This window comes from Cervus elaphus, chromosome 23 (genome assembly GCF_910594005.1).
Source record: "Cervus elaphus chromosome 23, mCerEla1.1, whole genome shotgun sequence".
In the NCBI taxonomy this organism is placed as follows: domain Eukaryota; kingdom Metazoa; phylum Chordata; class Mammalia; order Artiodactyla; family Cervidae; genus Cervus; species Cervus elaphus.
Genome location: NC_057837.1, coordinates 3,352,929 through 3,364,912, shown reverse-complemented (window position 1 = coordinate 3,364,912; position 11,984 = coordinate 3,352,929). Strand labels below are relative to the sequence as shown.

Below are 11,984 nucleotides of genomic sequence, written 5' to 3'. Positions count from 1 at the left end.
ACAGACTGGTTAAAAATTGGGAAAGGAGTATGTCAAGGGTGTATATTGTCACCCCACTTGTTTAACTTTTATGCAGAGTACATCATGCGAAATGCTGGGCTGGATGAAGTTCCAACTGGAATCAAGACTGCCGGGAGGAATACCAACAACCTCAGATATGCAGATGACAACATCCTATGGCAGAAAGTGAAGAGACTCTAACGAACCTCTTGATGAAAGTGAAAGAGGACAGTAAAAAAGCTGGCTTAAAACTCAACGCACAAAAAAATAAGATCATGGCATCTGGTCCCATCACTTCATGGCAAATAGATGGGGAAAAACGGAAATAGTGAGAGACTTTATCTTCTTGCACTCCAAAATCACTGCAGATGGTGACTGCAGCCATGAAATTAAAAGACACTTGCTCCTTGGAAGAAAAGTTATGACAAACTTAGACAGCATATTAAAAAGCAGAGACATTACTTTGCTGACAAACGTCCGTATCGTCAAAGCTATGGTTTTTCCAGTAGTCATGTACAGATGTGAGAGTTGGACCATAAAGAAAGCTGAGCACTGAAGAATTGATGCTTTCGAATTGTGGTGCTGGAGCATATTATTGAGAGTCCCTTGGACAGAAAGGAGACCAAACCAGTCCATCCTAAAGGAAATCAACCTTGAATAGTCATTGAAAGGACTGATGAAGCTGAAGCCCCAATACTTTGGCCACCTGATATGAAGAGCTGACTCATTGGGAAAGACCCTGATGCTGGGAAAGACTGAGGGCAAGAGGAGAAGGGGACAACAGAGGATGAGATGGTTGGATGGCATCACCAACTCAATGAACATGAGTTTGGGCAAACACTGAGAGATAGTGAAGGGCAGAGAAGCCTGGTGTGCTGCAGTTCATGGGGTTGCAAAGAGTCAGATATGACTAGGCAGCTGAACAACTCCTATCTCTCCACTCCTATTTCTTACCAGCATCTGCCATTGTCCTAATCTACCTGGAAGCCAGATTATGCAGAAAACATGGAAAGACAATCTGAATGGGTCACAGTCCAGGGAGACACCACAGAGGAAGAGCAAGGAACAATCCCAGGATTATCATTATCAGTGCTCAGCAGATACACACTGAATGAATAAAACCAAACTGTGTACAGAACAACTATCACTGCTGCTGCTAAGTCACATCAGTCGTGTCTGACTCTGTGCGACCCCATAGATGGCAGCCCAACAGGCTCCCCTGTCCCTGGGGTTCTGCAGGCAAGAACACTGGAGTGGGTTGCCATTTCCTTCTCCAATGCATGGAAGTGAAAAGTGAAAGTGAAGTCGCTTAGTCATGTCCGACTCTTCTCGACCCCATGGACTGCAGCCTACCAGGCTCCTCTGTCCATGGGATTTTCCAGGCACGAGTACTGGAGTGGGTTGCCATTGCCTTCTCCACAAGTATCACTGGTTGATTCAATGCTCTGGTGGTACCAGCCTGGAAAGGCCTAGATCTATAACAAAATGCATGTGTTGCCTAGACCAGAGGTCCCTGCCCAGAGGAGAACCTGGAGAGACACAGTCAGTTGGCCTGGCTGCTGTTGTTTAGGGATGATCCTGTTGCTGATCAATCCCCCTCCTGGCTAAGCCTTTCCTTTGCTTTGCAAGACATTGCTTTATCTTGGGATGTATTACTGCTGAATCTTTATCAGTAATCCTCTGTCTATTGGCCATTTCATCTGTTCTGTGTTGCCTTCAGAATTTACTTTTTATGAGGTGAGGAAATACTTATCTTACTTCCAACTCTCTTAGGAGGGAAACACACTGGAGCCTGTATGTCCCAATAACAAAGAATATAATAATCTCCCAAGTGTAAAGAATACATGGATATTTCACCTCATCTTGTAAAAAACTAAATCTATGAAAATTAAATTATCTTTTGTGTATTAGTTCTTCTTCAAAATCTTTTTTTGCTGAAGATACAGAGGAAAGACAATTATTCTCAATTATAAATAAAACACATACACCACACAATACTCAACTATTTATCTAGGATAAAAAAATCTTCAATGACTTCTAGAATGTTAACAGAATATTAAGTTCTTCCTTACTGCCCAGATAAAATTCATGATGCGGTAACAATTACCTAATGATCTAAGTATATTAGCATGAGCTTGTTTGATTTTCATAAAAGCCCCATCTACCTTCATTTGTAAACTTTCCCCAGGATCCACTGTTACTTAAACACAATTTCAGGAAAAATATATACCTTAGGCAAATATTTGGAAAATAATAATGCAGTACAGATGACTATTTACTTCAAATTTATGCCTTTTTGTAGAAGCCTGAATTCTCTTTTCATACTGCTCCCTTAAAAACAGACTATTGGCTGAGTGGTTCTCTTGAGGACCTTCATGCTCATTGTGAATCTGCCTAGTTGTGAATTCAATAAAAATTGCTAAGCTAACAGCACTGGGGTTGGTTCATTTGTACCAATTAGACATGACCATATCCTGAGCATGAGGCTGAATACATCTTTCTGTCTCTCCTGTTTATAGTTTTTCAGTGACTGATAATACCAACTCAAGTTTGAAGAATCAGACACTGCCAGTGGGATATGTGAGCTTTCTCTAAGTTGCTGCTGAATTGGCTCTCACTGCTGTTCTTTCTTGTTCTTTGTAATTAAGAATGATTTAGACAAGTTTTCTCCTTTCTTTTTAAGGAGAAAGCATGTAGTAAAAAAATGAACCTCAAGCCATCACTATCTAAAACTTTGCAGACAAAAGCATGCCATTTATAGCAGATGCTGCAGAGCTACCCAGATTTCCTCTAACTCCTGGAGTACCCATTGCTCAGCTACTGTGGTTGGTGGTTGCTTTTAGCTCAGTTACCCTCTCCTCTGGAGGATTGCCCTTGGTTGACTGGAGGCAACTTGTCAGTGAGCAAGGTGAAAAATCTGAGGTTTCTAATAGCTAGCCTCTTTCCTCTGGGCAGGGGGCAAACTCCGTGCTACAATTCATCCTCCAGAGCTCTCCATGGAATCAGGCTAGGGCTAGCTTTCTCTGTTTTAGGTCCTCCTTCTGTTTTATCCTGCTCCCATCATCTCTTATAAGTTTCTCGGGAACACTCCCACAATAAGACACATACAAGAGTCTTCAGCTCCCTGTTTCTAGGGAGCTCAGCCTAAGACACTGCTTTCATTAGCTATCTCTTTAGACTCTATAAAAATTCGATTAGGCTCTGTAGACCAAAACAGTGAACACTGGTTCACTATCTGCTAGAATGACTAAGAATTAGTAACTATTTCTATAGCAAATGTGCACTCTTCATCTTTGTCTGATTATCAAAAACTAGACAAAGTGTCTACAGGTTTAAGTCACTTTAGTTGACAGCCTGAAAATGAATCTTTTACTCTTCTGATTGCCTAGGTTGGAATCCACATCCCTGTGCCTCCTTTTGTTTACTTTGCAGCCAAGATCGAAAGAAGTTGAAAAACAAATCACTTATGGAGCATGAACCATGCAAAGGCACAAAACTAGAAACCTTATAGATGTTATTCCATTTGTTCTCCCAACAGTTTATTAAAAGGCATATTATTATCCTTTCTTCATAGATGAAATTGAGGCTCAGAGACAATTTGTAACTTGATCCAAAGACATGAAACTAGTAAATGGCAGCATAAGGATTCAAACATACTGACTATAAAACCACACTCCTAACCAGTTCAGCCAAGTGTACATTTGAAGGTCAGCATAGAGGAGGGTGGGCTTCCCAGGTGGCGTTAGTTGTGAAGAACCCACCTGCCAATCCAGGAGTCACAGGAGATGCAGGTTCAAACCTTGGGTTGGAATATCCCCTGGAGTAGAAAGTGGCAAGCCGTTCTAGTATTCTTGCCTGGAAGATTTCACAGACAGAGGAGCCTGGCAGGCCACAGGCCACGGGCTGGCAAAGAATTGGACGTGACCGAGTGACTGAGCACACAGAGGTGGGTGTAGAGAACAGTATTTCCCCCTCAGCTTCAGCTCCTGGGCATCATTCCTGCAGCTCACTCTGTGGGTGACCACCTGGAATCCTGGGGTTTCTTTTTCCATGTTATGCACCCGACCCAGCTACTTCCCGCTTTCCAGCCAGTTGTTCACACCGTGACCCACCAGTTCAATTCTCTGGGCTGCCCTTGAGCACTGGAATAGCCTTACAGGCACTCCCTCTAGCCTGTAACCGATTGGCCTGGGAATCCAGAAGCCCGGCGCCCTTCCCTGGTGCTCTGCAGCTCGCCAAGGGCTGCATAGAAGCTGGCGTTTCATCAGAAAGCTCCCCATTTCTGTGCCTGGCTCCTTTTCCCATCACTGGCCTCCTTCCCTCGTCTGGCCCCCAGGAACCACTTCCTTAACAAACCACTTGTATCTGAATTCTTGGCTCAGCATTTCTTTTTAAAAAGTTTCATTTTATTTTTTAGGGCATAGTTGCTTCCCACCGCTGTATCAGTCTCTGCTGCTCAGCGCAGTGAGTCAGCTGTGTGTACAGAGAGCCCCTGCTCTGGGGACTGCCTTCCATTCAGGTCTCTGCAGGGCATTAAGCAGAGTCTCCTGTGCGTCAAAAGGCTATCCATTTTATACACATTAGTGTATATATGTCGATCCCAATCGCCTAGTGTATCCCCCTCTCCTTTCCCTCCCTGCTGTCCTTTTGTTCCTCTATGCCTGTCTATTTCTGCCTCGCCAACAGGTTCAGCCATAACATTTTTCTAGACTCCACATATATGCCTTAATATACATTGTTTTTCTCTTTCTGACTTACTTCACTTAGAGATTGTATGACAATCTCTAGGTTCTGAGAGAATCTTAACTAAGTTAATATACATACATATATATATTTATGTAAGAATAAAAGAGGCAAATACTACTGATAAAATCACTTTTTAAAAAAATTTTTTTTTATTTTTCCCATGCTGGATTTCTGGATCAACTTGTATTTTTTTAATTTTGTTGTTGTTTTTTATTGTAAATTAATGCATATCTATTGTAAGAAAGAAAAAGATAGAAAAAATGGATGAGCTACATAAGATGATAACAACCAATGCATAATTCTAAAACCCAGAAAATTACTATTTTATGTGTTGCATATTTACAAGTCTGAGATCACTATTCATACTATTTATAATACTTTAAATTAATATTTTTAAGTTTGACAGATGGTCTTTCTAAGTCAGCAAAATGTCCTCTACAAAATATTTTGTGCTTAAATGGAATTCTATATGATAATTTGGTAGGAGTGGGGCCAAGCTCCCAGGTGATATTGATGCTGCTGATCAATGGACCACTCTCCGAAGAGCACTGATGGCCTTATGGGACATCAAAGACCTTTGGCTTTGCTCTGTTTGAGTTTAGAATTAAACTCAAAATAAACTATGTCACTTGAATGTCCCCTCACACAAGTCCCATTCAAACATGTTGCTGAGTCATTTGAATGAGTGTAAACACTTCATATATATGAGAGAATTAATAGGATGTGACATTAACACATTCTCACAGTTTACGTTTGCAAACGGTCGAGGGTGATCACAGAATAGCACTGTCTATGAAACTGGAATTGAGAAACTGTTGTATTCACCAGAGTGACAGCAGAGAATTAAAGACTCTGAAGACCTGTTGCAGACTCATTTTTCTTGTTCTTGAATGAAACCATGGGTAGGCATCTCCTTTTACATTCAAGAAAGAGAAAACCCTCCAGTTACTGTGGGAAATAAAATGTCATGTCCTCAAGAGCTAGCTTGAAGGAGCTTTCACTGACCAACTCAGGAACAATATGAGGACCAAGATACATAACAGTATAGGATTATCACCTTTTGAGTGAAAAAGCAAAGCATGAGTTCAGACCGATTACATAATCAACACATAAACTAATGAGGAAGAAGAGAAAGCTCTGACCAGCAATACAAAACCAACTAATAAATGCAGAAAAAATAATAGGATTAGAAAATAATCTTATGGCAACCATCACTGTAACAATTATTCCAGGCAAAAGTCGTCCATGAATGCTAAAATTAGTGGGTGAATGTCATTGGAGTAACAGGAAATTTATGTAGTTTCAAAGGATATATCCATGAGATTCTTTTTAAGTACAAAAGTAAAAAGAAGAACTCTACAGAGGAGAAACCAGGTAGATATCATTTTTAACCAAGGGATGCAAGCTGACCGAGTTTACAGCATCAACATCATGGACCTCATGGTATGATGTACTGAACAGAACACAGTATCACTTCTGTGGTATTCCTGCCTAAGGTGCATCACTTAAATATATTCTACAGGAGACAAAAGACAAATCAAAATCAGTTAAGGACCATTTTACAAAATAACTAGCCCGTTTTCTTCTAATATACTAATGCCAATAAGAAAGACAGAAAGATAGAGAAACTGTTCTAAGCCAAAAGAGACCAAAGAGATGTGACAACTGAATATAGCCCATGATCTGGAACTTTTTTTCTATAAAGGATCTTATTGGGACAAACAACAAAATATGAATAAGGCACTTATATTAAATAGTTAATTGAAATATTAATTTCCTAATTTTGGCAATTACAGTGTGGTTATATAAACAATGTCCTTGTTATTCTGGGAAATACATATTGCATAATGTCTTCAGTTGAAGACAATTCAGAAAAAAATTTACACATATACACATCGAAAAGGGAGATAAAGCAATGTGATAAATAACATTTAGGCAGTCTGGGTGAAGAATATTCAGGAATTTTTGTAAAATTCTTGCAACTTTTCTCTAAGACTGGTGTTAAATCAAAATGTTTAAATGAAAAAGCAAACTTTCCCAAAAAACTCATAAAACAAACAAAATTTAGTTCTGTCTAAGAGCAAATGTCCAGGCTCCATGTTATAAAACTTGTAAGTAAGCAGCTCAAGCTGCCTCAGGAAAGATGGGCCTGGTTCGCTACTTCACTCCCTCATCCTGCCTCCTCCCTGACTCTCTAGCTACTGTTCAAGGCTTTTCCACCTGTGGAAAGTGAGGGAGGGGACTGAAGGAAAGGGGCTTCATGGTGTACATATATTTATGTACGTACACACACACGTGTGTGTGTGTGTGTGTGTGTGTGTGTGTGTGTGTGGCTGACGGAGTTGTAGATTGGAATCGGTGTCCTCTGGTAAGGCAGATCCTAAAATAGACTCTGTCAATGGGGTTTTGTATATATTTTTGGAGTTCCTGCCCAGCACCCATTGCATTTCTTGGTGCAGATAATGCTCCCACTAGTTTTTTTACTTAGTAGAATGCTTCCAGCGATGGTCAGTTTTATGTCTTAATTATGAGAACAAGGTTACTTAATCAAACACTAATTGTAGGTGTTGCTGTGAAGGAACTGGTAGATGCAATTAATATCTATAGTTAGTTGACTTTACGTAAAGATTACCTTCAATAGTCTGGGTGAATCTGATGCTATTGGTTGAAAGACCTTAAGAGCAGAATTGAGATTTTCCTGAGGAAGAAATTCCACAGTGAACTTCAGGGGTAACTCTTGCCCAGGACTTTCCAGCCTGCCTTTCCTGATGACTGGCTGCCATGCCAGCTCAACAATCATGTAGGTCAACTCCTTGCACAAATCTCTTTATCTACTTACCTACCTGTCTATACCACCTATCCATCTGTACTACTCCTTCTATTTCTCTGATAGAATCCTGACATACCTCTTTTCCAAGTATGAGTAAGGCCCCAGACCCAAATCTCAGTGGACATTTGTGAAGTTTCATGGTAGGTCCCTTATGTCCACCCTCCCCTTTGCCCCATACATACTTGCCTTAAGGAAAAGTCACATACGGTATCTAGTTCTTCTCTGTCATATATATATTTTTATCTGGCATCTGGAAATTTTGTCCAGAGTATCACCTACTGCATGAATACCACTTGAACTGCTTCTCAATTGCATAAGATGCTGGGGGCAAATCCCCCTTGCTGAGGAAATGTTTATTTTGTAGCAAACAGAATATAAGGGAGTGCCCTTTTAAATTTTTTGCTAGAGGACTCAAAGTCATAGATGTTGTCTTAGTTTTGGTCCTTCCAGAAGCAACCTCAGACAAGGATTTTAAGTTTCTGGGAGGTAACCCAATAAAGCCAGAATGGGTGAGGACAGGTGAGGGGAGAGGGGAGGGGACAGGGGAGGGGTGGCACCCAGTGAAGGGCACATTATCAAACTACCACCAAGGGCAACTTGATCCTCATCTCTCTGGGGCGCTCTCGCTGACAGTGAGAATGTGCACTTCAGAATAATCTCACCAGAATGATGAGGGAGCTGGGGTGTTGATACACTGAATCTGTCGGTCACTGAGGGCTGCTTCCAAGAAAGTACTAATTCTCATGTACTTCAGCCCTATGGTACAAGTTTAAGTGTCATGGGCATCTTATAGCATCTGGAAGTCACGCCTGAGAGTGCTATGATTCCAAAACAGAGGAGAAATGGGTGAAGTGTCAACAGTGTCTACTGGAGACATCAGGGTTTATTTGACCCAAAGTATCTAATGCATATCATTTATGATGATGTGTGAGAAGAAAACTGCTTCCTTAATGTATTAAAAAGGGCTTCTCTTCCCTAATATTAAATAGCTTTCATTCAGTTCCACTAAAAGGATATCTTTAACAAACAAACACAATGATGTACATCTTGTAAATTCTTTGATGATGACACTATGTTTATAACCAAAAATGCCATTTTTCTACTACATTCTTGAGGAAGATTGAGGAATTTATCCAGAATGACATGCAATTCATTGCAAAATAAAACATGACTTCTCTAGACAGCTAAGAATATTTACAGTTGTTAAAGCAAAGACAAATATTTTGTTACAGTGCTTAACTTGTGAGTTGCTTTGACTTTGATGGGAATCTACTTTCTCCAACATTTGGTACCTGGGCCTCAAAATGTTTATTCTGAGATGCAACCGCTGTGATTTACGCCTTGAAGCTAGCTTCCATTGCTTGTGCTCTCTCTGTGATGTGCTTCTGAAAGGGCATCATGAAGTCATCAAAATCTACCTCATATGTGAACCTCTCCCGGCGCAGTTCCCTCATTCTGATCAGCTCTGCTGTCGTGGCTTCGGGACTCCAGATCTTAAACAAACAACCACATCCAGAGTGAATGTTAGCATGGCAGCCAATAAACATGCCAATATCCAGACAACCTTCAATCTGGTCAATTTAAAACTATCCAATTTACTTCTGGCAAGAGGAGAAGGGACAACAGAGGATGAGATGGTTGGATGGCATCACTGACTCAATGGACATGAGTTTGAGCAAGCTCCAGGAGATGGTGAAGGACGGGGAAGCCTGGCGGGCTGCAGTCCATGGGGTCACAAAGAGTCAGACACGACTGAGTTACTGAACAACAACAACAAATTTTAAGTCTATTTTAACTTTTATCTCTTACATGACATTAGCGGTTACATGGGCATCACTGTTTCTGATGGTGACTATCTGAACAACTGAAATGCCCTTCAGTTACCTCTCTGATGACCCTGAGGCCCACTGCTGTTCATTCTCAGGATGTCAAAACCAGGAAGCAATGGAATTAATAGACAGTTTACTGTCTTCATGTGTTATGGGGAAGTAAAAATTATTTTCACAGCAGGGGGCAGAAGGAGCTGGTGGTCTATTATTCAGCATGGTTTGATGAGCATTAGCAAGACCACTCTTGTTCTCCAAATATATCTTCATCTCTTTAATTGTAGATGTTTAAGGAAGCTATGTACTAAATCCAGTCTTGATTAGTATAAAACTCCCAAGTGAGATGGTAGCAGTGTGTACAAAGAGGAAGGGTTGGACTTTAAGAAGTACCCAGAGAAAGTATCTATAAAATTCAGTGACTACAAGGCTACAAGGAATGGCCCAGACCAAAGACAACTTCAATTGTTCAAGGAAAATTAAGAAGTCAATACAGAAAATAAAAATACAAGATATTGGAAGCTATACAAATTGGACTGACTTAGTTGTCAGCAGTAGGATCTAGAAAAAGGACAACTTCAAATAACAACTATAAAAAATAAGCTTTGGAGAATTGTTTGGGTGCTTTGCATAAAAAGTATTTGAAAAAAGGCATTAGGAGTTTATACCACGTTATGATCTTTCTAAAGTACTTACTCTCTGTGGGATAAATGTGATATCCACTTTCTTGGTATAACCACTGGTAATCAATGAATTGAGATGAACTACATTATCTTTACGCATCTTCTTTTCCTCCACGATGGCTGGTACAGTGTACATTGCTGAAAGTGTTTCCTGGAAAAGAGCAAAAAACCAAAAAACAACTATCAATGTCAAAAACCTGTGTATACTTTCTAATATTCTGAAGTTGAAAAAATGCTACTATACAAATTATAATTTGAAATGAAATAGAATACCATTATAACTTTGGGTGGGGAGAGATAACTCTTTTGCCTTGTTTAACTTAATTAGTGTTGGTGACCGATCACAAAAGTCTCCAAGATCCATCCTTGATCTGTGGCCATTATTAATCAGAAGGATGTATTCCTACTAAAATGATAATGGTGCATGTATTAGGAGCTGTAACTGATCAATCTTCCTTTACCTCTGGCTATCCTTACTCTCTTCCTCCATGCTTAGTACGCTCTACCGTCTGCCGATCATTCCTTCAACTCTGTCTGCTTCCTATCACCTCTAACCCTTTCCAATTTGATAATGTTAAAACTTTTCCTTCCTGAAATTCATCCCCTATCCTGTGTCAGCCAAAAATCTTGAGGGATCCATCTGTTTCCCTAAAAGAAGCTTCCAGCCTAGAAATGTACTTAGAGCTTCCTGCTAAGGACAAATTCTTGATGTCTGGGAAACCCCCACAAACAACAATCTTCTACTGATAATTTCAGTTCAGTTGCTCAGTCATGTCCGACTCTTTGTGACCCCATGAATCGCAGCACGCCAGGTCTCCCTGTCCATCACAAACTCCCGGAGTTTACTCAAACTCATGCCCATCGAGTCGGTGATGCCATTCAGCCATCTCATCCTCTGTCGTCCCCTTCTCCTCCTGCCCCCAATCCCTCCCAGCATCAGGGTCTTTTCCAATGAGTCAACTCTTCCCATGAGGTGGCCAAAGTATTGGAGTTTCAGCTTCAGCATCAGTCCTTCCAATGAACACCCAGAGCTGATCTCCTTCAGGATGGACTGGTTGGATCTCCTTGCAGTCCAAGGGACTCTCAAGAGTCTTCTCCAACACCACAGTTCAAAAGCATCAATTTTTCGGCGCTCAGCTTTCTTCACAGTCTAACTCTCACATCCATACATGACCACTGGAAAAACCATAGCCTTGACCAGATGGACCTTTGTTGGCAAAGTAATGTCTCTGCTTTCAATATGCTATCTAGGTTGGTCATAACTTTCCTTCCAAGGAGTAAGCATCTTTTAATTTCATAGCTGCAGTCACCATCTGCAGTGATTTTGGAGCCCAAAAAAATAAAGTCTGACACTGTTTCCACTGTCTCCCCATGTATTTCCCATGAGGTGAAGGGACCAGATGCCATGATCTTAGTTTTCTGAATGTTGAGCTTTAAGCCAACTTTTTCACTCTCCTCTTTCACTTTCATCAAGAGGCTTTTTAGTTCCTCTTCACTTTCTGCCATAAGGGTGGTGTCATCTGTATATCTGAGGTTATTGACATTTCTCCTGGCAATCTTAATTCCAGCTTGTGCTTCTTCCAGCCCAGCATTTCTCATGATGTACTCTGCATATAAGTTAAATAAGCAGGGTGACAACACACAGCCTTAACATACTCCTTTTCCTATTTGGAACCAGTCTGTTTTTCCATGTCCAGTTCTAACTGTTGCTTTCTGACCTGCATACAGGTTTCTCAAGAGGCAGGTCAGATGGTCTGGTATTCCCATCTCCTTCAGAATTTTCCATAGCTGATAATTTAGAGGGACCCAAACCACTCCAGATTACCAGGAACAATTTGGCACCTTTAAAGCCTTCTAAAGTCATTTTGCAGGATTATCCAAGTTACATATCCTAGGGTTCAT

The 11,984-nt window shown here is 40.7% G+C and overlaps 1 protein-coding gene across 4 annotated transcripts in view; it reads right to left on the bottom strand.

The window, feature by feature from the left end:
- Nucleotides 1–8,816: 8,816 nt before the first annotated feature.
- Nucleotides 8,817–11,984, bottom strand: part of ANKEF1 (ankyrin repeat and EF-hand domain containing 1) — an 87,982-nt gene continuing 84,814 nt past the window's right edge. For all 4 annotated transcript variants that reach the window (XM_043884632.1, XM_043884628.1, XM_043884631.1 and 1 more), the window contains 2 exons: nt 10,096–10,233; nt 8,817–9,069 (listed from right to left, as the gene is read on the bottom strand). In XM_043884632.1, coding sequence (XP_043740567.1) covers nt 8,911–9,069; nt 10,096–10,233 — 297 coding nt within the window. In that variant the 3' untranslated portion in view covers nt 8,817–8,910. The remainder of the gene's footprint in view (nt 9,070–10,095; nt 10,234–11,984) is intronic.